The sequence below is a fragment of the Oryctolagus cuniculus genome, chromosome 4 (assembly GCF_051225735.1).
Source record: "Oryctolagus cuniculus isolate XC-2025 breed Fujian yellow rabbit chromosome 4, ASM5122573v1, whole genome shotgun sequence".
NCBI lineage: Eukaryota > Metazoa > Chordata > Mammalia > Lagomorpha > Leporidae > Oryctolagus > Oryctolagus cuniculus.
Genome location: NC_142870.1, coordinates 96,411,953 through 96,437,414, shown reverse-complemented (window position 1 = coordinate 96,437,414; position 25,462 = coordinate 96,411,953). Strand labels below are relative to the sequence as shown.

Here is a 25,462-nt window from a genome sequence, read left to right as displayed (position 1 = left end):
TGGGAGACCCGGAAGAAGCTCCTGGCTCCTGGCTTCAGATCGGCATAGCTCCTGCCATGGCAGCTATTTGGGGAGTGAGCCATTGGATGGAAGACCTCTCTCTCTCTCTCTGCCTCTCAGTAACTCTGTCTTTCAAATACATAAAAACAAATATTTTAAAAAAATCACCAGTGATTCTTCAAGTATCTGTAGTAGAGTTCCTCATTCTTGCTAGCACATGAAAAGAAACTGGGGCATTTTCATGCAACACTCACGCTGGGAGCTAATGCAGGTAACAGAGGATTAGGCTTGGGCAAGAGCTTTTATGTTTAACTTTTCACTAAAGCATCATATACACTCAGAAAAGCACATCTGTCCTATGTGTACAGCTCTTATATCCATGGCTGTCATGATAACGCTGTCATACACCTGTCAGCCAGCATTTCAAGAAGCTGTGTGCCACGAGGCATTCCAAAAGCCTCTGCACACTCCCTTCCAGGTCCTCTGGGCCCTTCCCCAAGGCAGTCCATCAGCATGAAAGGCTCCTCTGGTGGCTCTAATCTGCAACCAGGGTGGCCTGCTACTGCCTTTCCAGCCCAAGAAAGTCAGAGACAACTGCCAGTCAAGAGAACTAACTAAGGGACATTCACATCACCTACATTCTCCCACTATAACCATACCCCAGGCACCACCAGAAATTCAGCTCACTCAAAAATTTCACTCTAGCTCAACAAAAGTGCTTAGGCCAAAATGGTCACATTTAGAACAATTCTACTATTTGGGAAAACTTTTAAATCACTGAACATCTGGTACTCAACGTCCTTTATCAGAATGACCCTGGAGTTTCTTCTTCAAAGTTCCAGTTAAAGCAAGCTTTGCTCTACTAATATCCTTTTATCAGAGGAGCACTCTCTAAACAACCAAATTTCCTTTTTCATCAGGGCTGGCAGGAGAACTAAAGTACCTTTCCTTGGCCTCAGTTTTCTGATTGAACACTAAACCCCATCTGCCCATGTCGCTGTCTTTTGCTCTTTTATCCTTTGTTTTCAGCACTATTTGTAATTTTTTCAAGCCACCTAAAATCTTGACTACCCAGGCAAAATACTTTTAAAAATATTACATTCTTTTCAAAATATTATTTATAAACTATTTTAGAACAAATATTATTTATTCTTTCTTCATTGTGAGTATCATAACATCTACCACAATATTAACCCGAATAGTTACAGAGTTGATTGATTCCCTGCAATTAGCATGTCACACACTCACGTCCCCCTACCCCCGGCCACTTGGTCTGGTCTAATAAACCCAGTGCGGGCTTGCAGTTAGAAGATTCTGGTTTAAACTCTCTCTCTTCCAATAATCAGACAAATTTTGCTTTCAAATCACCTGGGAATCTTGATAAAAGTTTAAGTTTTGCATAAAAATGCAAATTACAGAGGGTTTGGGTTGAAGCCTGAAAGCTGGGTTTCTAACGAGCCCCCAGGGGGAGCCGCTGCTGCCACACTTTGCTGCCACACTTTGATCAGTCAGACTCCATGGTTTGGGGAACATCACATGACCTTTCTGTACGGGAGAGTTTACACCTATAAGATGGAAGAATAGTACCAGGCTACCTGGGTTCAATACACGGTTAATTAATAAAGTGATAGTATGTGAAAGTGTCTGGATTCTTCAGGACGCATATTATATGAAGTATTATTCTCATCTCCTTCCCCTCCTAAAGGCCTTGTACTCAAAGCAATAACTAAGAAACTAGAAAGCTTTAGAAATAAGTGTGTTTTAAATACCTGTGTATATACAGTAATGCCTAAATTATTCACTCTAGAACTGAATCTACATAATACTGATAGAGGTATACAAAAATAAGAGTACAAAAGTAACTACACAAATTCATTAATTCAAACTAAAGCCCTACTCTGTCTGCACATCCTCTGCTCAGCCATGGGAATACTTATTCTACCACAGGAAGCAAAGTGTTACCCAATCTTACAATGGAAAATAAAGCCAATTGTGCTATTGAAACTAAATTGTGGGGCCGGCGCTGTGGTACAGTGGGTTAAAGCCCTGGCCTGAAGCGCCGGCATCCCACATGGGCGCCGGTTTGAGTCCCGGCTGCTCCACTTCCTATCTAGCTCTCTATTGTGGCCTGGGATAGCAGTAGAGGATGGCCCAAGTCCTTGGGCCCCTGCACCCGCGTGGGAGACCCAGGGGAGGCTCCTGTGCAGCTCCGGCCATTGCAGCCAATTGGGGAGTAAACCATCCGATGGAAGACCTCTCTCTCTCTCTGACTCTCCTCTCTCTGTGTAACTCTGACTTTCAAATAAATAAAAATAAATCTTTTAAAAAAAGAAACTAAATTGTTACAATGCTATCCTTTGACATAGCTACACAGAATGACTAGAACAGGAAATCAAATGCTAAAGGAAAGTGGAGAGATCAGTGTTGATCAGAGGCGACAGGGAAGGATTTGTAAGGGGGCAGGAATGCAGACAGCAGGGCAGGGGTAGTGGTGCATGATGGGGCGCCCACAGGTGACTCATCACCCTTCCTGCTTGCTTTCATGGTTACTAGCACTGCCCTTGCCCCATGCTACTCTCCCTTCTCCACCCAGCACCACAGCCACCTTGTTAAAATGGAAACCAGACGATTCGCTCCTCTGCTTAAAATCTTCCAACTGGCTACTCACAATTAAACACAAGCCCTGGATTAAGGCCTTTGATGCCCTAAAGAATGCTACCCCATCTCTCTCTGCTTGGTCTCCTAGCTTTCTTCCTCTGAATTGGTCCTCTCAGGTCCAAACCCAAACCTGCATGCTGTACTCGGGGATGGGCTCTCCTTCCCTCTTTGCCTGGTGGGCTGCCTGTCAGGTTGCGTCAGCAGGGGTCACTAGAGGGAAACCAGAAGCCGGGGAAGCTCTTCTACTTCTCCTGGGTGGCAGCAGCAGCCAGTTGGTCTTCAGCTTCTTTGGAACTTTCAGCACCAGCCTCCCTACATCCCGCTGGCCAGGTACAGCCCTGCACGGGTCGGAGCGAGGGCTGCAGCGGGTGGCTCCTCCAGCCTCTTCCCCAGCTCCAGGGTCACGGTCAGTCCCTGCTGTCATCATCACTGGGTCATTTCAACAGCCCTCTCCCCCTACCCCTTCTCAGCCCTCTAACCTGGTGTAACTGATTTCTAAAGGAAATTCCCTCTGTTGAAACACCCAGTGGAACTGGGAATTTTAGTTCCATCAACTGTACCCTGAATAACACAGCCCCTCACTGCCTTCACTCCAACCACATTGAATACTTTTGCGCCCCTGAACCAAGCTTATCTGCAACTCAGGGTCTTGGCAATCCCAGCTGCCTGCACCTTCTTCCTTAAGTTCCTCCCAGGGCTGGCTCCTTCTCATCGCATAAGCCTTGGTTCAATGGTCGCCTCCCCAGAGAGGCCTCCCCTGACAGCCTAATTAAAAGTATACATTTACTCTTCCAGTCCTCATCTCCTCCCCCTGCTTTATCTCCTTTATTGCCTTCTTTCTTCATTTGTTGAAATGTTTACTTTCTGGCCGGCACCGCGGCTCAACAGGCTAATCCTCCGCCTAGTGGCGCCAGCACACCGGGTTCTAGTCCCGGTTGCCCCTCTTCCAGGCCAGCTCTCTGCTATGGCCCGGGAGTGCAGTGGAGGATGGCCCAAGTGCTTGGGCTCTGCACCCCATGGGAGACCAGGAGAAGCACCTGGCTCCTGCCTTCAGATCAGCGCGGTGCGCCAGCCGCAGCGCACCGGCCGTGGCAGCCATTGGAGGGTGTACCAACGGCAAAGGAAGACCTTTCTCTCTGTCTCTCTCTCTCTCTCTCTCTCTCTCTCTCTCACTGTCCACTCTGTCTGTCAAAAAAAGAAAGAAATGTTTACTTTTTGCCTTGCCTACTACAGTGCGCTTCTCAGGACAGGACTGGGTCCACCCCAACCACTGCCACATCCATGCTTAGGAGGATGGCCCATGGCAGGAGGCCACTCAGCAGTTGTTGGAAGAATAAATGCATGGAGAACCAAGGACAGATAGAACAGTATAAGCAAATGCGTAAAAGAGGAAATTTGTGTAGTATATAAAGGAGAGGGGAAAAAAGTTCATTGTAGCCGTGATAAAGAACTGGAGAAGGGAGGTAAGTTTGACGAATAGAATGGGACCATATTAGAAACTCTTTTAAATGTAGGCTGAAAAGTTTGACCTTTCTCTTGTAACCACTGAAGATTTACGAACTAGAGGATAGGATGGGGAAGGAGTAAGGTTACTGTAAAAAGAGAGAGCGAGCAGGAGAAAACACTGAATCAAGTGGTTAAGAAAATGTTCATCCAGTAGCAGAGAGAACTGCTGGGTAAGAGATTTGGAAGTAGAGAAATCAGTGGAGACTCACAAATCTACGTAAAAGAGCATAAGATCTGGCTGTGCGATCAAAAAGAACTATTTCTGAGACATCAGAGGATGATCCAACAGAAGTGGGTTCCTGTTTCATTTTGAAGGTGAAGGAGAGATGCTGTAACATCAAGTTTTGAGACGTCACCATTAGAAAAACAGGTGCAGCACAGGGGCCCTGGGCTAAGACGGGGAAGTCGAGGAGGAAGCAGGCTTCTCTGGACTGCATTTCACCTTGGAATTCATAGTACCAGCTACTTCTCCCAAAGGATGTGCTGTTTCTGGCATCTGGTCTTGAGGGTAGAAGAGCTAAATTCTCTCTCAATTTTGATTCGTAATTTGAGTCCTCCCTCTACCTATTTCCCAAAAGACATCAAATGCACAGGATTTGGCAAAAAGGTAGGGTGGCTGAAGAATCAGAATAGACATGCTTAGTTGACAAAGACAAGCCAGTAATCAAATGTAAAAATCCTGGAGAGCAGGGGTTTGGCCTAGTGGTTAGGGTATTGGCTGAGGCACCCATGACCCATATTGGAAAACCTGAGTTCGGAGCCTGGTACTAGGTCCTGGATCCTGCTTCCTGCTGATGTGGACCCTGGGAAGCAGTGGCAACAGCTCAATTGGCTGGGTTCCTGCAATCCATGTGAGAGACCTAGGTTGAGTCTCTGGAGCCTGGCTTTAACCTGGCCCAGCCACAGCCATTATGGACATATGGGGAGTCTCTCTGCCTCTCAAATAAATAATAAGAAATTCTAAGGAAATGTGAAAATCCTGAGAAAGGATAAAATAGAAAGTAGGGGCAAGTGTTTGGCAGAGCAGTTAAGATGCTGTTTGGGATACCTACAACCCACATCAGGGCACCTGAATTCAAGTTCCAGCTTCACTTCTGATTCCAGCTTCCTGCTAATGTGCACCCTGGGAGGCAGCAGAGGGTCTCAAGTTCTTGGGTCCCTGCCTCCCACATGAGAGACCTGGAGTCAGTTCCCAGCTCCTGACTTTGGTCTGGCCCCGCCTCAGCTGTTGCAGATATTAGGGAAGTGAACCAGCAGATGAAAGATTCTGTCTGTCTCCCTCTCTGTGTCTCTCTGCCTTTCACATAAAATGAAAAAAATAAAAACTTTTTAAAAGTAGATACTTTTTATAAAGAATAAATTTGCACATGTTGTACAAACTTACTCCTTTCACACAGAAAATCACTTTACCACTCCTACCTGTGCAGCAGAAATCTTGGCCACTTGAATAATTTTCTCCATAGACAGGTAGCTCTGTTGGGAAGGAGCAGGGCCAATGGCATATGCTTCGTCAGCCTGTTCAAGAAATATGACATATTTAGAAGATGATACAATGAGGGCACAGAGAACTGCTTTGGGCTGGAACTGAGAAACAGAAGTACTAGCCTGTGTGCCTGTGTCATAAAAACTAAGCCAGTCCTGAAATCTTCTGCATGAAAGGATGCTAAAATTTGGTTTTCACAGATGAACCACACACTGGAGTGAAATGAAAGTGTCTTTGGAAAGAAATGGGCATCAGTCATGCTATGATTAATAACAGTAACAATAACAGCAATAATAGCAATAAGCAATAATGTATTTAATGCCCAAAAGTTACAACATGACAATAGACACAGATATACACAGCAAGAAAAAATTTACAACAGTTTACCAGTGGGGCCAGTGCTGTGGTGTAGTGGGTAAAGCCATCATCTGCAGTACTGGTCCCATACGAACGCTGGTTCAGTCCCAGCTGCTCTACTTCCAATCCAGCTAACTGCTAACGTGCCTGGGAAAGCAGTGGGAGCTGGGCCAGGTCCCTGGGCCCTGCACCCTTGTGAGAGACCCCGAAGCTCCTGGCTCCTGGCTTCAGAATGGCCCAGCTCCAGCCGTTGCAGCCGTTTGAGGAATGAACCAATGATGGACGACCTTTCTCTCTCTCTCTCTGGCTCTGCCTCTCTGTAACTCTGCCTTTCAAATAATTAAATAAATCTTTGGAAAAAAAAGTTTACTAGTTTACATAGTTATGAGAGTATGACGACACTGCTTCTTCCATATATTTGTTAATTATTTTATACTGGCCTTTGAAACTTCCATGTAGCTTTTTTTCTGATCCACCATCTGCAGTGGAACTGTTGCCAAGACAGTTTTTTTTTTTTTTTTTAAGATTTATTTATTTATTTGAAATGCAGAGTTACAGAGAGGCAGAGGCAGAGAGAGAGAGAGAGAGAGAAGTCTTCTATCTGCTGGTTCACTCCCCAGATGGCCACAACAGTCAGAGCTGGACTGACCTGGAGCCATGAGCCAGGAGCTTCTTCCGAGTCTCCCACATGGGTGCAGGGGCCCAAGGGCTTGAGCCATCTTCTACTGCTTTCCCAGGCCATAGCAAAGAGCTGAACATGAAGTGGAGCAGCCAGGACTCGAACCGGCACCCATATGGGATGCCAGCACAGCAGATGATGGGTTTACCCACTATACCACAGCACCAGCCCCAAGACATAGATTTTTGTGAAAACCCTTAAGGGGAAGACCATATCATGAGGATTTGCACATTTATATGAGCATGTTTCTGTGACAGACACCTAGAGGAATATTTGTAGGGTTGAGCTGAATGATATCCACATGTTTAATCAGCTCTTGAAATGATTTTATCGATTTCTAACCACCTTAATCAATACTGAATATTATTCATCTTCTAAGTTATTGCTATTTCATTGGATCATATAAAGATTTTTTAAAATTTTTATTAAGTTTTTTTTTAAATCTATTCGAAAGGCAGAGTTAGAGAGAGAGAGATCTTTTATCCATTGGTTCACTCCCTAAATGGCCACAATGGCCAAAGCTGGGCCTAGCCAAAGCTAAAAGCCAGGGGCTTCTTCCAGGTATCCCTCATGGGTTCAGGGGCCCATGCACTTGTACCATCTTCCCTTGCTTTCCCAGGTGCATTATCAGGGAGCTGGATTGGAAATGGAGCTGCTGGGACTCGAACTAGCACTCATATGGGATGCCAGTGTCACAGCTGGCAACTTTACCCACTATGCTACAACGCCAGCCCCTAAGTTTTTTTTTTTTAATATTGATTTTATTTATTTGAAAGGCAGAGTCACAGAGAAAGAGAGAGAGAGACAGAGTGAGAGAAATCTTCAATTTGCTGATTCAACCCCCTCCCCAGCAGATAGCTAAAACGGCCTCAGCTGGGCCAGGCTAAAGCTAAGAGCCAGGAACTCCATCTGAGTCTCCTACATGGAGACCCAGAGGCCCAAGTACTTCCACTGCTTTCCCAGCCACATTAGCAGGGAACTAGATCGGAAGTGGAGAAGATGGGGCTCAAACCAGCACTTGTATAGATTGTTGGCATCGCAGGCCACAGCTTAACCCACAATGCCACAACACCAGGCTCCAAAGAAAGGTTTAAAGTCAAGGAATAACATGATCAAATTTTTATTTTAAATTCTCAGTCTGGCTGAAGCACAAAAAACAGGTTGTGGGAGGCAGGCAAGTGGAATAAGGAGATGACTGTGGAGTACAGCATGTGGCACCCAGGAGATGACAGTGACTGTGACCTAAGGTACAGGCGGAAGCGGGCAGAGAGAACTGCTTGGGAAGTAGCACTAACAGCACTCGGGGAGTTTTTTAGATGGAGAGGCGAGGGGTGAAATACTGGAGAGGGAGACAGAGAGAGAGATATTCAAAGACACCCGATCTCCGGCATTATATTATTATGAGCAACGTCATGGCCATCTACTGTGTAAAGGACACGTGCAAAAAGTAGGTTCAGTAAGATGCAAAGCCTGGGGTTCAGTTTCAGATGTTTTAGTTCAGTACCTGTGACACAGGCGAGGGGAGACAGGGAATGGGCAGTTGGCACAGCATGTATCATGCTCAAAAGAAAGTCAGAGCTAAACACAGAAATTTGGGAGCTTTATGCAAAGCCAAGGGAGGAGGTGAATGACTTAGAACAAGAGCTCACTGTGAGAACAGAAGGCCAAAGACCAAGTCTTAAGGGTGTGGCACATGGGCAGGGGCTGGAGAAAGGACATTGGCGGAGGACAGAAGAGACGGAGGTCACAAAAGCCAAAGGAAGCATTTACTTCTAAAAGGAGAGAGTGGTTGATCACAGTGTTACGTAAGGCCAAGGGGTCAAATCAGCCTGGGCAGGAAAAGACTGCATCAGACCGAGGGACACGGACACGAGGAGTGGCTCTGCAGGAGCTATGCCAATGGAGGAGCAAGGACATAAACTCAACAGAAGTGGCTCGAGAACAGAATAGGAGGTAAGGACAGGACACGGGGCCAGTGATGATTAAGCTGGCAAGAAAAGGGAGAATCGCCGGCGCCGCGGCTCACTAGGCTAATCCTCCGCCTAGCGGCGCCGGCACACCAGGTTCTAGTCCCGGTCGGGGCGCCGGATTCTGTCCCGGTTGCCCCTCTTCCAGGCCAGCTCTCTGCTGTGGCCAGGGAGTGCAGTGGAGGATGGCCCAGGTGCTTGGGCCCTGCACCCCATGGGAGACCAGGAAAAGCACCTGGCTCCTGGCTCCTGCCATCGGATCAGCGCTGTGCGCCAGCCGCAGTGCGCTGGCCGCGGCGGCCATTGGAGGGTGAACCAACGGCAAAGGAAGACCTTTCTCTCTGTCTCTCTCTCTCACTGTCCACTCTGCCTGTCAAAAAAGAAAAAAAAAAAAACAGCAAGAAAAGGGAGAAGGAAGAGGGTGCTAGGTGGGTAGCGGGGGATGTGGGGCTAGCACATCGGACAGACTACACCATATTTAAATGCTTAGGTTCCTGAAGTTGTACTTATGAAATGCATGAAGCTTGTATTCCTTAAATAAAAGGTTTATTTCGGGGGAAAAATAAAAGAAATACTTTCATACATTAAAAGAAAATTTTTAAATGCTTTAGGAAGGATCTAGGAGACTGGTTAATATTTTTTGAGGAAGGAATGCAACATTTTACTTATTAATATTTTAATCAAATCAACTGTATACATGAAAGGGTTCAATGTGATGCTCTGATGCTTGTATACCATGTGGAATGACTGAATCAATCTAGTTAACATATCTCTCATGGATAGTTTTGATGGTGAGACATGTGAAATTTCCCTTAGTCATCTGAGAAAACTCTTATTAAACAGGTGAGAAGAGAAGGATCGGGGAGCTCAGGCAGACGACTGGACCCGGATGGGAAGAGAACACGTGTAGACGCAGGTGGGTCAGTAGAGTGCAGAGGACGCTCGGTTGTTTTCTCTGTGAAATCAAGACCGTCTGCTGCTGGGGCTGGGACACTGACATTCCGACTGAAGTTCCTGGGTCCGAGTCCTGGCTCTACTCCTAATGCCGGCTTCCTGTTGATACGCACCCTGGGAGGCAGCAGGTAATTGGGTCCCTGCCACCCATGTGAGAGACCTGGATTGCATTTTTTTTTTTTTTAAGATTTTTATTTCTTTGAGAAGCAGAGTTACAGAAAAAAGGTCTTCCATCTGCTGGTTCACTCCCCAAATGGCCGCAATAGCCAGAACTGGGCTGATACGAAGCCAGGAGCTTCTTCCAGATCTCCCACATAGGTGCAGGGGCCCAAGGACTTGGGTCACCTTCCACTGCTTTCCCAGGCCACAGCAGAGAGCTGGATCAGAAGAGGAGCTGCCGAGACACAAGCCGGCACACCCCATACAGGATGCCGCTGCCACAGGTGGAGGCTTAGCCCACTACGCCACAGCGTCAGCCCCCTGGATTGCATTAGAAGGTTCCTGATTTCAGCCTGGCTCAGCCCCAGCTGTTGTGAGGGTTTGTGGGGTGAACCAGCAGACGGGGGCGATCTCTCTCCCCCTCCCCACCCCTTTCCTCTTTTGAGTCTTTCAGATAGATAGATAGATAGATAGATAGATAGATAAGATCTGCTGAGAATACACGAGTAGAGGGAAAATCAAAGGTTGTAATGAAGTAAAACTGGCTGGAAACAGGCATGGCCAAAAATCGGGAAAGAAAAGCAGCTCAGAGCCCTGAGGGCCTGCGGTGTGGTGATGAAGGCAGGTGATGCCAAGCACCGTGAGTTTACACTGGTGCTTGGGGCCCCACTGCAGACACAGTGAAAGCCAGTAGTTGAATTCATCTGTGACTGGGCTTCTGTCTGGCAAACAACAGCCAGTAATAACAGACAACATTTACAAACCCCAGGGGAGTCCACTCATTTTAGCTATATTTAATTTTACAGATAAAGCAAGCTCAGAAACACAAAGTGATTTGCCTGAGATCACTCAGCCAGTCCACGGCAGTTGTTACGAACCCAGCCTTGGGGGCCGGTGCTGTGGCATAGTGGGTAAAGCTGCCACTTGCAGTGCCAGCATTCCATATGGGTGCCAGTTTGAGACCCGGCTGCTCCACTTCCTTTAAAAAAAAAAAAATTTTAATTATGTCTTTGAAAGTCAGAGTTACAAAGAGAGAGAGAGAGAGAGAGAGAGGTCCTCCATCTGCCGGTTCACTCCCCAATTGGCCGCAACGGCTGGAGCTGCACCGATCCGAAACCAGGAGCCAGAAGCTTCTTCCTTGTCTCCCATTCGGACACAGGGGTCCAAGGACTTGGGCCATCCTCCACTGCCTTCCCAGGCCACAGCAGGGAGCTAGATTGGAAGTGGAGCGGCCAGGACTCAAACCGGTGCCCATATGGGATGCCAGCACTGCAGGCAGCAGCTTTACCTGCTACACCACAGCGCCAGCCCCATGATCCACTTCCAATCCAGCTCTCTGCTGTGGCCTGGGAAAGCAGTAGAAGATGGCCCAAGTCCTTGGGCTCCTCCACCCATGTGGGAGACTGCTCAAGGCTCCAGCGGTTGTGGCCAATTGGGGAGTGAACCAGCAGAACCAGCAGATGGAAGACCTCTCTCTCTCTCTCTCTCTCTGTCCCTCCCTCTCTCTGTGTATGTGTAACTCTGACTTTCAGATAGATAGATAAATAGATAGATAGTAAACAAACCCTAGCCTTGAACCTAGTCCTCGCACAGCAGGGACGTGGCCATGAACTATTCAAAGTGTGGTCTGCGATCAGCCACCCTCTGAACTGTGAGCAATCCCTGAAGAGATAAGGACTTGCCTGTAACTCGCCACTCAGCATGCTGTTTAGTTCAAAGCGTGTTACATCTGGAAAACATTCCCAAGTGGAAATATTCGTGAGCAGTTGAACAACTTAAACCCTGTCAACTCTAGGAAAATATCAAATGTCATTGGAAAGGGCTAAAATACTGACACGATAAACAAGTCACTGTGATCACTTAGAGGACTGCTTGTCGGTGTGAAACAACATACCATATCTACATGCATGGAATTCCTGTCGGCCTCACTGTAAACAGCCACGGACCGAACACCCATTTTTTTGGCTGTTCGCATCACCCTGCAGGCAATTTCTCCTCTGTTTGCAATGAGGACCTTGGTAATGTTTCTTCCTGTTTAAAATACCATGAAAACCATACACAAATGTTACAGGGGAGGAAGGAATAAGAAAGAGAATATTAACCAGCTGATAAAAAATTTCTTTTCTAAATTCAGCGTAACAGAGCATAAAATTACCATTTTAACTGATATTAGTGTATTCATTTCCACTGAAATTCAAGATGATCTAACCCACATAAATGCTTACATTACTCTGATTTTTGAATTTAAAATAAACAAAATTAAAAGATGCTTTGTTATGTCAAAATTCAAATTGTAAAGCTTAAAAACATCATAATTAGGGGCTGGCACTGTGGCATAGTGGACTAAGCCTCCGCCTGAGGTGCCGGCATCCCATATGGGTAGTGTTTGGAGTCCCAGCTGCTCCTCTTCCAAACCAGCTCTCTACTATGGCCTGATAAATCAGTAAAGGATGGCCCAAATGCTTGGGCCCCTGCATCCACGTAGGAGACCCAGAAGAAGCTCCTGGCTCCTGACTTTGGATCGGCCTAGCTCTAGCCTTTGTGGCCATTTGGGGACTGAACCAGTGGCTAGATCTCTCTATATCTCTCCCTCTCTCTCTGTAACTCTGCCTTTCAAATAAATTTTTTTTTTTTTTTAAATCTGAAAGGTAGAGCTATAGAAAGTGAGAGAGACAGAAAGGTCTTCCCTCCGCTGCTTTCACTCTCCAAATGGCTATCATAGCCAGCGCTGCGCCAATCCGAAGCCAGGAGCCAAGTGCTTCCTCCCGGTCTCCCACGTGGGAGCAGGGGCCCAAGTACCTGGGCCATCCTCCACTGCCCTCCTAGGCCACAGCAGAGAGCTGGACTGGAAAAGGGGCAACTGGGACAGAATCCAGCGTCCATATGGGATGCTGGCGCCGCAGGCGGAGGATTAACCTAATGAGCCATGGCTCCAACCCCTCAAATACATTTTAAAAAATATTTTAAAAAATTGTAATTAATAATAACTAATTTTTAATAAGTACTTTCATGTCCTAAGTCCTGTACTGAAGACTCAATTTGGGGGCCAGCATTGTGGCATAGCAGGTAAAGTCACAGTAAGCATTGCCAGCATCCCATATGGGGGCCTGTTGAGACCTGGCTGCTCTACTTCCAATCCAGCCCCCTGCTAATGTGCCTGGGAAAGCAGCACAAGATGGCCTAAGTGCTTGGGCCCCTGCACACACATGGGAGACCTGAAAGAACCAGCAGAAGGAAGATCTGTCTCTCTCTCTCTGTTCTTCTCTCTCTCTCTCTCTCTCTCTTTTTTTTTTTTTTTTTTGACAGGCAGTTACAGACAGTGAGAGAGAGACAGAGAGAAAGGTCTTCCTTCTATTGGTTCACCCCCCAAATGGCCGCAACGGCCAGAACTGCGCTGATCCGAAGCCAGGAGCCAGGTGCTTCCTCCTGGTCTCCCATGCGGGTGCAGGGCCCAAGCACTTGGGCATCCTCCACTGCCCTCCCGAGCCATAGCAGAGAGCCGGACTAGAAGAGAAGCAACCAGGACAGAACCCAGCGCCCAACCGGGAATAGAATCCGGGGTGCCGGTGCCAATTAACCAAGTGAGCCATGTTCTCTCTTTGTAACTCTGACCTTCAAATAAGTAAACAATCTTTCAAAAAAAGACTCTCGGGGGGCCGGCGCCGTAGCTCATTATGTTGATCCTCCGCCTGCAGTGCCGGTATCCCATCTGGGCTGTATCCCCATTCTAGACCCAGAATCCCATTCTAGTCCCGGTTGTTCCTCTTCCAGTCCAGCTCTCTGCTGTGGCCCGGGAAGGCAGTGTAGGATGGCCCAAGTGCTTGGGCCCCTGCACCCGCATGGGGGACCGGGAGGAGGCACCTGGCTCCTGGCTTCGGATCGGCGCAATGCTGGCTGTGGCGGCCATTTTGGGGGTGAGCCAACAGAGGGAAGACCTTTCTCTCTGTCTCTCTCTCTCTCGCTGTCTAATTCTGTCAAATAAATTAAAAAACAAAACAAAACAAATAAAAAAAAGACTCTGTACTCAGATTTTCACAATCCTAATAAAGTAGATACTGTTATCATTATCTCTGCTTTAAAGATGAAGAAACTAATGTTGAAAGACGAATTACTTTCCCAAAATTATATAGCTAAGTAGAAGTGACAGGTTCAGGATTTGAACCCAGGTCTGCCTCACTCCCAAATTGGAACTCTGGGGCTGGTGTTGTGGCATAGTGGGCTAAGCCTTCCCCTGTGGTGCCGGCACCCATATGGGTGCCAGTTCTAGTCCTGCCTGCTCCTCTTCCCATCCACCTCTCTGCTGAGGCCTGGGAAAGCAGTAGAAGATGGCCCAAGTGCTTGGGCCCTTCCACCTGCATGGGAGACCTGGAAGAAGCTGCTGGCTCCTGGCTTTGCATGGGCTCAGCTCTGGCTGTTGCAGTCATCTGGGCAGTGAGCCAGTGGATGGAAGACCTTTCTTTCTGTCTCTCCCTCTCTCTGTAACTCTGCCTCCCAAATAAATAAATCTAAAACAAAACAAACAAACAAAAAAAACTGGAGCTTTTCAGTCACTCTGACCCACGGCCTCTATATGTGGTTCTCTTGCAATACAAACGACTACTGCACCAGTCTGCTGGCATCAGTGCCATGACATGCTATAGCATTAATATAGAAAACGCACTTCTGTCATTACACATGAGATATACTTTGAGTTTATAAGAAATTCTTTCTTTCTTTCTTTCTTTTTTACAGGCAGAGTGGAGAGTGAGAGAGAGAGACAGAGAGAAAGGTCTTCCTTTACTGTTGGTTCACCCCTCAATGGCCGCTGCAGTCGGTGTGCTGTGGCCAGCGCAATGCACTGATCCGAAGCCAGGAAGAGGAGCAACGAGACAGAATCTGGAGCCCTGACCGGGACTAGAACCCAGGGTGCCAGCGCCGCAGGCGGAGGATTAGCCTAGTGAGCCATGGCGCCGGCCAAGAAATTATTTCTTTTTTAAAAAACATAAAGTCTAATGTAATTTAAATCTTATTTGTTTGAGAGGCAGACAGATAAAGACGTCCCATCCACTGGTTCGCTCCCCAAATGCTCACCAGGGTTGGGACTGAGCCAGGCCCCCCAGGCAAAGCCAGTGGGTGGGAAGGCTATCCAGGGCTGCCGCAGGGATGGCAGGCACCTCACTACTTGCACTGTTACCACTGGCTTGCAGGTTCTGCACTAGCAAGAAGCTGGAGTTAGGAGCCTGAGCTGGGAAGCAAACCCAGGTACTCTAATACACGGTGCGGTTGTCTTACTCTCTAGGCCAAATGCCTGTTCCAGATTTCACATAATTTAACACAGTGTTTGTCAGTGGTGATTCAAGGAGCCCAGGAGTAGTCACAGGGACACTAGGATGTGTGTGCCAGAGAGCGGGGAAGGAGCTGGTGGTGATGACGGGGTTGGTAGGGAGTTGACCCAATCAACCAGAAGTTGCACTTTCACAAATTCTATATAGTTGGGAATTTCATGTAAAATGTTATTTGGAAAAAAAATTCTTGCTATTTAAAATTTTTGTTTTAAAAACGATAATTTAGACCAGCATGGGTATACAATACATACCAAGAGAGTCAAACAGAAAAATACAAATATAAAACATTTCCATTATTGCTCTCTATATTTTAAAATCAACAGCAAGAGAGATTTGATATATGAGGTAAAAACCATGACTCAATGCTTACTAAGAAAATTACCATGAAAATCCAAAATGTTAAAGGTTTATGAGAAATAATAAATTATGCATATTAAGGAATTAAACATTTTTCTTTCTCAGTTTGCAATCTGAAGCAAAGCCAAATAGTAAAACAAAGTTTATCAGTACCTGTGGTTGTTGCATATTTCATGGTTCTTTGCTTCCAAGCCCATCTCCTGTAAAATAAATCCAAGTGGAATTATAACTAAACAGAATATGCAAGATCAGTCATTATTCTTTGAAAGGAACTTGTATTTTTTTTTTTTTTTTTTTAGTTTGAAACCAAGTCCAAAATGCCCTAAACAGCACTTAGAATCAGCCCTTAAGGCATTCAGATCTGGCTGAAAAGCCCATGAGAACATTTCAGGCATGGAAAGCCAAGACACTGTGGCAAAAAAATGACCTACATGAAAGGTCTCTGTGAGATCCCGGTGGAAAGAAGGGGCCATCAAAGAAAGAGGTACCTTTCTCTGAAGGGAGGAGAGAACTTCCACTTTGACTATGGCCTTGTCTAAATAATGTCAGTTTGTGGACTCAAGAGGCTTCCACAGCCTTGGCAGCTCATGACAAAGCTTTGGGTGATTACTGACACCAAAAACAAGAGTGTCAATTGTGAAATCAACAACAGGAGTCACTGCACTTGTTCCCCATGTAGGACCTCTGTCCTTAATGTGTTGTACTATGAGAACTGACAGTAAAACTAGCCTTCAAACAGTACTTTATACTTTGTGTGTCTGTGTGGGTGCAACTGTTGTAATCTTTACTTAGTATATACTAAATTGATCTTCTGTATATAAAGATAATTGAAATGAATCTTAATGAAGAATGGGATGGGAGAGGGAGTAGGAGATGGGATGGTTTGGGGGTGGTAGGGCAGGTGTGGGGGGAAGAACCACTATAATCCAAAAGCTGTACTTACGAAATTTATATTTATTAAATAAAAGCTTTCTATTAAAAAAAGAAACCAAGTCCAAGTCCATCCTAAATTAACTTTTTTTTTTTTTTTTTTTTGTATAGGCAGAGTGGACAGTGAGAGACAGAGACAGAGAGAAAGGTCTTCCTTTGCTGTTGGTTCACCCTCCAATGGCCGCCGCGGCCGGCGCACCGCGCTGATCCAAAGCCAGGAGCCAGATGCTTCTTCTGGTCTCCCATGGGGTGCAGGGCCCAAGGACTTGGGCCATCCTCCACTGCACTCCTGGGCCACAGCAGAGAGCTGACCTGGAAGAGGGGCAACCGGGACAGAATCCGGCGCCCTGACCGGGACTAGAACCCGGTGTGCCGGCGCCGCAAGGCGGAGTATTAGCCTAGTGAGCCGCGGCGCCGGCACCTAAATTAACCTTAATGTTGCTAACAAAGTGATTTAATAAGACTTCCTTTGTGGGAAGTCTAATATAGAAATCAGAAGTTAGATCTCTGGCCTGTTCCCCTTGCCCTACATGCCTTTGAAAGAGTCACTTAACCTGTTTGCTCCTGAGGCTGGCAATGACCACAGTCAGAGATGATTAAAAAGCCAAGGAAAGGAATGCGGTGTGGCATAGCAGGTTAAGCGCAGTCTGTGCTGGCATTCCATATGGGCCCTGGTTCAAGTCCCAGCTGCTCCACTTCTGATCCAGCTCCTTGCTAATGTGCCTGGGAAAGCAGCAGAGGATGGCTCAAGTACTTGGGCCCTTACACACACGTGGAAGACCCAGAAGAAGCTCCTGGCCTTGGATTAGCTTAGCTCTGGTCATTGCAGCCATTTGGGGAGTGATCTAGCAGATGGAAGACTTTCTCTATCTCTCACTCTGTCTCTACATCTTTCTGCAACTCTGTCTTTCAAATAAATAAAATCTTTAAAAAAATTTCAGTTCTAGAATACCTTGAATTATACAATAAATCAACATTGGAACTTTATTTAACCAAAAGCTGACAGAATGCAGGTCAGATTCACCTTGGCAACGATAACAAAAAAAAAAAGGTCTAAAGCCTACTAGTTTTCAGCTAGAAAGAATAAGATAGGGGGCTGGCACTGTGGCATAGCAAGTAAAGCCACCGCCTGCAGTGCCAGCATCCCATGTGTGCATCGGTTCAAATCCCAGCTGCTCCACCTCCGATCCAGCTCTCTGCTATGGCCTGGGAAAGCAGTGAAGATGGCCCAAATCCTTGGGCCCCTGCACCTGTGTGGGAGACCTGGAAGAAGCTCCTGGCTCCTGGCTTCGGACTGGCACAGCTCCAGCCATTGCGGCCATCTGGGGAGTGAACCAGCAGATGGAAGACCTCTCGACCTCTCTCCCTTCCTTCCTCCCTCCCTCCCTCCCTCTCTCTCTCTCTCTGTCTTTCTGTAACTCTACCTCTAAAATAATTAAATCTTTTTTTTTTTTGACAGGCAGAGTGGATAGTGAGAGAGAGAGACGCAGAGAGAAAGGTCTTCCTTTGCCGTTGGTTCACCCTCCAATGGCCGCCGCTGCAGCCGGCGCACCGCGCTGATCCTGGCAGGAGCCAGGAGCCAGGTGCTTTTCCTGGTCTCCCATGGGGTGCAGGGCCCAAGCACCTGGGCCATCCTCCACTGCACTCCCTGGCCATAGCAGAGAGCTGGCCTGGAAGAGGGGCAACCGGGACAGAATCCGGCGCCCCAACCGGGACTAGAACCCGGTGTGCCGGCGCCGCAAGGTGGAGGATTAGCCTATTGAGCCACGGCGCCGGCTTCAAAATAATTAAATCTTAAAAAAAAAAAAAAGGCTGGGAAACCAACAAATTCAAGAAGGAATTCTATCGTAGTCTTTTTTGTCTATATCCCAAGATATGGGGAAACCAGGATTATACTTCATAAAGATAAAAAGCACACAGACACTATGTAACCACGTAGAAAAGCACAGTGTATGTGTGTTAGAGACCATGTAACTACTGGATAGCATCAGTGTAGACTAGAAAACTTCAATTGCTGCAGTGGCTTGGGTCCCTGTAGGGACAGCAGCATCCCATCTGGGTGCCTGGTTTGAGAGCTGCCTACTCTGCTTCTGAGCCAGCTTCCCACTAATGTACATCCAGGGAGGTGGAGATGATGGCCCTTATACTTGGGTCCCTACCACCCCTGAGGGAGATCCAGATGGAGTTCTGGGCTCCTGGCTTTGGTCTGATCCAGCCCTGGCTGTTGTGGGCATTTGGGGAATGAAGTAGTGGATAGAAGATCTCTCTGTGTCTGTCTCTCTGTTAAATTAAATGAAATGTTTTTAAATTGAGTTTTGGGGGCCAGCGTTGTGGCGTAATGGATAAAGCCGCCACCTGCAGTACCGGCATCCCATATGGGCGCCAGTTCGTGTCCCAGTTGCTCCTCTTCCAATACAACTCTCTGCAATGGCCTGGAAAAGCAGCAGAAGATGGCCCAAGTGCTTGGGCCCCTGCACCCTTGTGGGAGACCTGGAAGAAGCTCCTGGCTCCTGGCTTCGGATCAGCCCACTTCTGGCCACTGAGGCCATTTGAGGAGTGAACCAGCACATGGAAGACCTCTCTGTCTCTCCCTCTCTCTGTCTGCAGCTCTGCCTCTCAAATAAATAAATCCTTAAAAAAAAATTACGTTTGGGAGAAGGAGTTAGTCCAGCATTTAAGACATTTGCCTTCATACAGGAGTATCTGACTTCAGTTCCTGGCTCTGAGTCCCGAATTCAACTTCCTGTTAATGCAGACCCTGGAAGACAGCAATGATGTACCAAGTCATTGGAATCCTATCACCTATGCACAAGACCTGGACTGAGTTCCCAGCTCCCTGCTTTCATGCCTTTGGGAGCTCTCTCTCTGCCTCTCAAATAAAAACTAAAAAATAAAGATGTTAATTTACATATAAAAAATTTCAAAGTACATGCTTGTGAGAGATCTCCAAAAAGTTCATGAAAATGCATATTATGAAAAAACTATGAATGAACTTCAAAAATTTTTTGAACCAAAATAAGCTTATCTTTTATTTATTTATTTATTTATTTGAAAGTCAGAGTTATGCAGAGAGAGGAAGAGACAGAGACAAAGACAGAGAGAAACAGAGATCTTCCATCCACTGGTTCATTCCCCAGATGGCTGCAATGCTGGCGCTGGGCCAGGCCAAAGCCAGGATCAGGAGCTTTATGTGGGTCTCCTCCATGGGTGCAGGGGCCCAAGGACTTGGGTCATCTGCTGCTGCTTTTCCCAGGCCAGCAGCAGGGAGCTGAATCAGAAGTGGAGCAGCCAGGACATGAACTGGCGCCCATATGGGATGCCTGCATCACAGGCAGTGGCTTTACCCACTATGCCACAACTCCACTCTCTACTTATTGATGTAAAAAAATATTTTTTTTAAAGACAGAGTTACAGAGAGAGAGGGAGAGACAGAGAGATCTTCTATCCACTGGTTCATTCCCCAAGTGGCCTCAACGGCCAGGGCTGAGACAAGCCAAAGTCAAAACAGCTTCATCTAGATCTCCCACATAGGTGGCAGGGGCCCAAGCACTTGGGCTTCTTCAGCTGCTTTCCCCAGGTACATTAGTATGAAGCTGGATCAGCAAGCAGTAGAGTAGCTGGAACATGAACCAGCTTAACCCACTGTACCACAACAGCACAGGCTGGGCCAGACCAAAGCCAGGAGCCTGGAATTCCATCTAGGTCCCCTATGTGGGTGCAGGAGCCCAAAGACTTGGGCCATCTTCCTCTGCTTTCCCAGACACAGTTGCAGGGAGCTGAACTGGAAGCAGAACAGTCAGAAGTCAAACCGGCGCTCATATGAGATGCCAGTGTCACAGGTGGCCTCGCCCGCCGTGCTACAAGGCCAGCCCCATCTGATGTTTTAACCACTGTACCAATGCCTACCCTAGCTTATCTTTTAATTCAACTTTTTCATGAACTTTGTATGTCCTATAATCATGGGAAATTGAGTGCAGATTTCACAAAACTATAATAATCCTTATCCCAAGTATGCTGTGGTGGTTGTGTTCCATCTGTTCACAATTATTTAAGCTATAACTTAAAACAGCAGTTAACTCACAAGAAGTTGCGTCCATGAAATAACTGCACTCTGACTCAGCATAGTTTCTATACCAGCCTACTGCAAATGTCTGTAACTCCACCTCTAGAGACTCATTTCTCTGAGCTGCTAGAGAATCACAGCATGCAAATAAACATTAAATCTCCTGTACGAAGATGTTTCATTCTAGAAGCCATCAACAACTCTAACACTCTCCAGGGTGAGGGCTACTGGAGAATGGTTCCACAGGCAGCAGCTAAACTTGGAGAGGGGAGAGACAGAAATTTATTCGGCACAGTATCTGGAAGAGCCCTAAGTACCTAAGAAAAGCAAAACCAAGAGAAAGAGAAGAGCACTGACACCATTCTCACCAAAATTTAATTCTGCTCTGGGGCCAGTCCTACAGTTAAGTCACTGCAAATCCACAGCATCTACAAGAACTTGTGCAAAACAAAAGCAAAAACACCAAGCCGATCCACGTGGTGGAGGAGTCTGAAGGCTGTGTGTGGATTGAGTCCTCTGTGCCGGATTCTGTTTTAACCTCTTTCCAGGTGTTAACTCATTTACTCTTCACAAGCGAAAGTACTAGTATTATCTCCTGAAACTGGATGACCACCTCCGAGGGGAGGAAAGGGAGACATGAAGTAACTCACCCCAGTCACACGCCTAAGTGAGCAGCTTAACTGAGACCTCAGCTTTGCACCTGCTGTCTCTACCCTGGAGCTCTAGTAAGCTACGCTGTCACTCCAGAACAATACAGGATGATGACACCGAGAGGCAAAGGGAGACGGAGAATCAAGCTGCTGCCCCTGACCGCCACTTAACCTTAGGGCTCAACAGCTGAAGTGGATGCACAGTCAGGTCACCTAGCGTCACCTGCTCAAACAATTGTACAGGAACTTCTGTAAAACAGCTTCCCAGCGCTCTGGAAGGTCAGTCTGTTCGTGCTCATTTGATTCACAGCAACAAGTCCAGTCGTCTTTTCTCCGCATGCAGGGGAAGCGCCGCACTGAAATGGACTTTGGGGTCGTACAAGCTGTGTAACCACGGGCAGGCAAGTCGTTGAGCCTGTGGGGCTTCATCAATACGCTCGCCGCACAAGTACAACGTGAAGAGGTAGGAGCAGTTCAGGCGAGGAGCGCGGCACGGAGGACGGCAGGCCCAGCTCCGCCTCTCCCAGTCCTCATAAATGGAAACACAGACGCCCACGAGGGCTGAACGCACACGGCCAAGGGGAAGAACGGCGCGGGCGGGAGGAGGCGAAGCCCCCATCCAGAAGTGGGACTGACAGCAGGGCCCCCGAGGAGGGCGAGGGCTTCCCTTCCGTCCCCTCCCCCTCCCCCGACCGTCGGTGCCTCTGCACCTCCCACCATTCACCAGCTGCCTCGGGCGCCGCGCACGGACACACGGCTCCTCCAACCACTGTTACCTCGGCGACAGCAGAAGGCTCGGGAGACGCTGCCACCTGTTCCTCTCTGCCGCCACCAGCAGCACCGACACTGCAGAGCCAGCCGCCATGCCCCAGCTACTTGATAGGCAGCTAGGTCCACACATACAAACCCTTACCTCCGATCTGCGAGCCTATTGTCCCCCGCCGGCCACCGTCCGATCAAGTGCAGCTGGGGGCGTCTCCAGTAAAACCAATCAGAGGGCAGATCTGGGCTGCCGTGGCGACGATTGGCCAGTCGGAGTGCGTGCCCGCGGAGGCGTGGTCTCCGCTTCGGCATTTGGGGTCTGCGCCCACTCGGGGAAGGGTCTGTTCTGCTGTGCCCCGGAGCCGGTGTCCAATGGCGGTTTCTCTCCGTGGACCGCGGCGTTCCTTCGCGGTCGTCGGGTTTCTAGGAGAGGAACACACCTCATGGCCTCTCTCGTAAAACACTGCGAGACCGTGGCGGAGCCGGAGCTGGGGCGGGGTGGAGCGGAGAATGCAAAGTTCTCTGATGTTCTAAGAATGGAATTAATTCAATGAAAAGTTTTAAATCACCTGAGCTTTAAAAGGTGTTCTCATTGGCTGTTGGGAAATACAGGCTGTCAAAACCAAAATTGCAGAGTATCTAGAAAATACTTGTTACAGCTAAACCAAGGCTCATACAAAAATTCATGGAAAGTACACATAGAAACAAAAGGTTGTAAGAAAACACAAAATTGAACATGAAGAAAGTAGAAGAAATAAGTAAAGATGAAGAAATTAATGAATTAAGAAAACTGGTATCAAAGACTAATAAACACATGGATTCAGGGGGGAAAAACTAAAAAACAAATAGCTACTTGCTCAGAAATAAAGGGAGAAAAACGCACACTTGACATGATAAAAGCAAAAATGGGATCACAGATACAACAAATTTTAGATTTGCAAGAGGCTAATTGTTTTCAACTTTAAACAAACTCAAAAATCTGGATAAAGTCTATAATGTTAAAATATAATTACCAAAATAGATCCTGGAAGAGAGAAAAACATCTCACCAAATGGTTATCATAGAAGAACTAGAGAATGTTGGCAAAGAAGTATTCTACCACCTTCAACTCCAGTGCCATCGAAACTAATAACTGTCTATGTCGCCTAGCAAATGGGCCAGAGGAATATTCTTAGGTATGGAGTGCTGCTTCTAGAACCTGAAGAAGCCTCCTGGGCCCTATACTTCCTTTCATGTGGAGGAGGTGCAATATTAAAAATTTTTTTTTAAAATCTGTACTTTACTTTGAAAGGAATATTCTGGCATGCCTCTGACCTCCTGGCACCTTAAAAACTTCTCTAAAGAGGGAGGAGATGTACAGTTTGGCACATGCTCAATCGGACTTAACCCTAATGGTAGAGTTAGAAACGTGCCAGGGGATTCCAGTTGAATTCCATCAAGGTGGCATGTACCAGTGCCATCTCACTAGCCTAAGTAATCAGTTTCAGTTCATAATTGAACATAATGATTGGATTAAAGGTCAAAGGGATCAGATAAACAAGACTAGCATCTGCTAATACTGATAGAATTAAAAAGGAGGGAATGATCCAACATGGGAAGCAGGATACACAGCAGACTCATAGAATGGCAGATGTCCTAAACAGCACTCTGGCCTCAGAATCAGCCCTAAGGCATTGGGATCTGGCTAAAAAGCCCATGAGAGTTTCTCAGGCATGGAAAGCCAAGACACTGTGGCCAAAAAAAAAAAAAAAAGAAAAAAAAAGAAAAGAAAAAGAAAAATGACTTAAATGAAAGATCTCTGTGAGTGAGATCCCAGTGGAAAAAGTGGGCCATCAAAGAAGGAGGTACCTTTCTCTGAAGGGAGGAGAGAACTTCCACTTTGACTATGGCCTTGTCTAAATAAGATCAGAGTTGGTGAACTCAAGAGGCTTCCATAGCCTTGGCAGCTCATGACAAAGCCTCGGGTGATTACTGACGCCATAAACAAGAGTGTCAATTGTTAAATCAACAACAGGAGTCACTGTGCACTAACTTCCCATGTAGGATCTCTGTCCTTAATGTGTTGTAATATGTGAATTAATGGTATAACTAATACTCAAACAGTACTTTACACTTCGTGTTTCTGTGTGGGTGCAAACTGTTGAAATCTACTTCATATATACTAAATTGATCTTCTGTATATAAAGATAATTGAAAATGAATCTTGATGTGAATAGGATGGGAGAGGGAGTAGGAGATGGGATGGTTGCAGGTGGGAGGGTGGTTATGGGGGTAAAAAAGCCGCTATAATCCAAAAGTTGTACTTTGAAATTTATATTTATTAAATAAGAGTTAAAAAAAAAACTTCTCTAAAGAAGTTAACTCCTGAATGGTCAGAGGGTTTATCTCCTTCTCTGGGACCACCTGTGTCTTAAAGTCTCCAGCATGCTAATGACTTCTTGTTTATCCTGTGTTATTTGCATGTTGTTGTCACTTGAATGGATCAATATCATATCCAGTGGGATGTCTGTGTGGCCCAGGTCTTTGTATTTATTTTTTTTTAATATTTATTTATTTGAAAAGCAGAGTTACAGAGACAGAGAAGAAGAGACAGAGAAAGAGAGAGAAATCATCCATCTACTAGTTCACCCCCCAGATGGCCACAATGGCCAGGGCTGAGCCAGGCCAAAGCCAGGAGCCACAAGCTTGTTCCGAGTCTTCCGTATGGGCAGCAGGAGCCCATGCACTGACGAATTCTTCTGCACATTAAGAAGGAACAGGGTCAGAAATGGAACAGCTGGGACTCAAATGGAACAGGATCAGAAATGAAACAGCTGGGAGCCCACATGGGATGATGGAGCCACAGTGCAACCCATGGCCCAGGTCTCTTTGGATTATGTGATGACAGAGGACAGAAGAGCTACCAAGCCCTGAAGCAAAACTACAAGTGGATAACATTGTCTATTGCATGTGATGAAGCTGATTTTGCCCCTCTGTTGAGTTGGAATGGCAAAGAACTTACATGCCAAGGCAATGGCTGTGTGCCACACACCAGAGTCCTCATTCCTCTGCAGCAATGACGCCACACCAGACACAGCAGCTGCCATCAGGGCTCCTCTCTAAGCTCGAAGGAATCCACTGGTGTTCCCTGGAAGCCATCCCATTTCTGCAGAAACCAAAACTGACAGAGCAGGGCAGACAGGACTGAGAATTCTCTGGTACCAATCCTACCATTCTGCTCAGGAATACAGTACATTTTTAAAAAAGATTTTATTTATTTATTTGAGAGGTAGAGTTACAGACAGTGAGAGGGAGAGACAGAGAGAGAGGTCTTCCATCCACTGGTTCACTCCCCAAATGCCCGCAACAGCCAGAGCTGCACCTATCCGAAGCCAGGAGCCAGGTCAGGAGCCAGCTGCTTCTTCCAGGTCTCCCATGTGGGTGCAGGGGCCCAAGGACTTGGGCCATCTTCTACTACTTTCCCAGGCCACAGCACAGAGCTGGATTGGAAGAGGGGCAGCCAGGACTCGAACCAGTGCCCATATGGGGTGATGGTGCCACAGGCAGAGGATTAACCAACTGTGCCACAGCACTGGCCCCTACAGTACTTTCTAAATTGTAATACCTTTGTGAG

At 46.9% G+C, this 25,462-nt stretch overlaps 1 protein-coding gene across 25 annotated transcripts in view; it reads right to left on the bottom strand.

Moving 5' to 3' along the window:
- The window catches only part of MCCC1 (methylcrotonyl-CoA carboxylase subunit 1), a 79,079-nt gene extending 56,491 nt beyond the window's left edge, over nt 1-22,588 (bottom strand). For 4 of the 25 annotated variants that reach the window (XR_016233214.1, XM_089332091.1, XM_089332102.1 and 1 more), the window contains exons 1-4: nt 22,001-22,588; nt 15,598-15,644; nt 11,658-11,794; nt 5,584-5,679 (exon numbers count right to left, since the gene is read on the bottom strand). Coding sequence is in view for 24 of the 25 variants with exons in the window: in XM_089332091.1 (XP_089188217.1) it covers nt 5,584-5,679; nt 11,658-11,794; nt 15,598-15,644; nt 22,001-22,161 (441 nt within the window). In the remaining variant the exon portion in view is untranslated. Of the gene's footprint in view, nt 1-5,583; nt 5,680-11,445; nt 11,493-11,657; nt 11,795-15,597; nt 15,645-21,811 lie in introns of all 25 variants that reach the window. The other 21 variants (XM_089332095.1, XM_089332103.1, XM_089332093.1 and 18 more) reach the window with 18 other exon arrangements.
- Nucleotides 22,589-25,462: the final 2,874 nt, after the last annotated feature.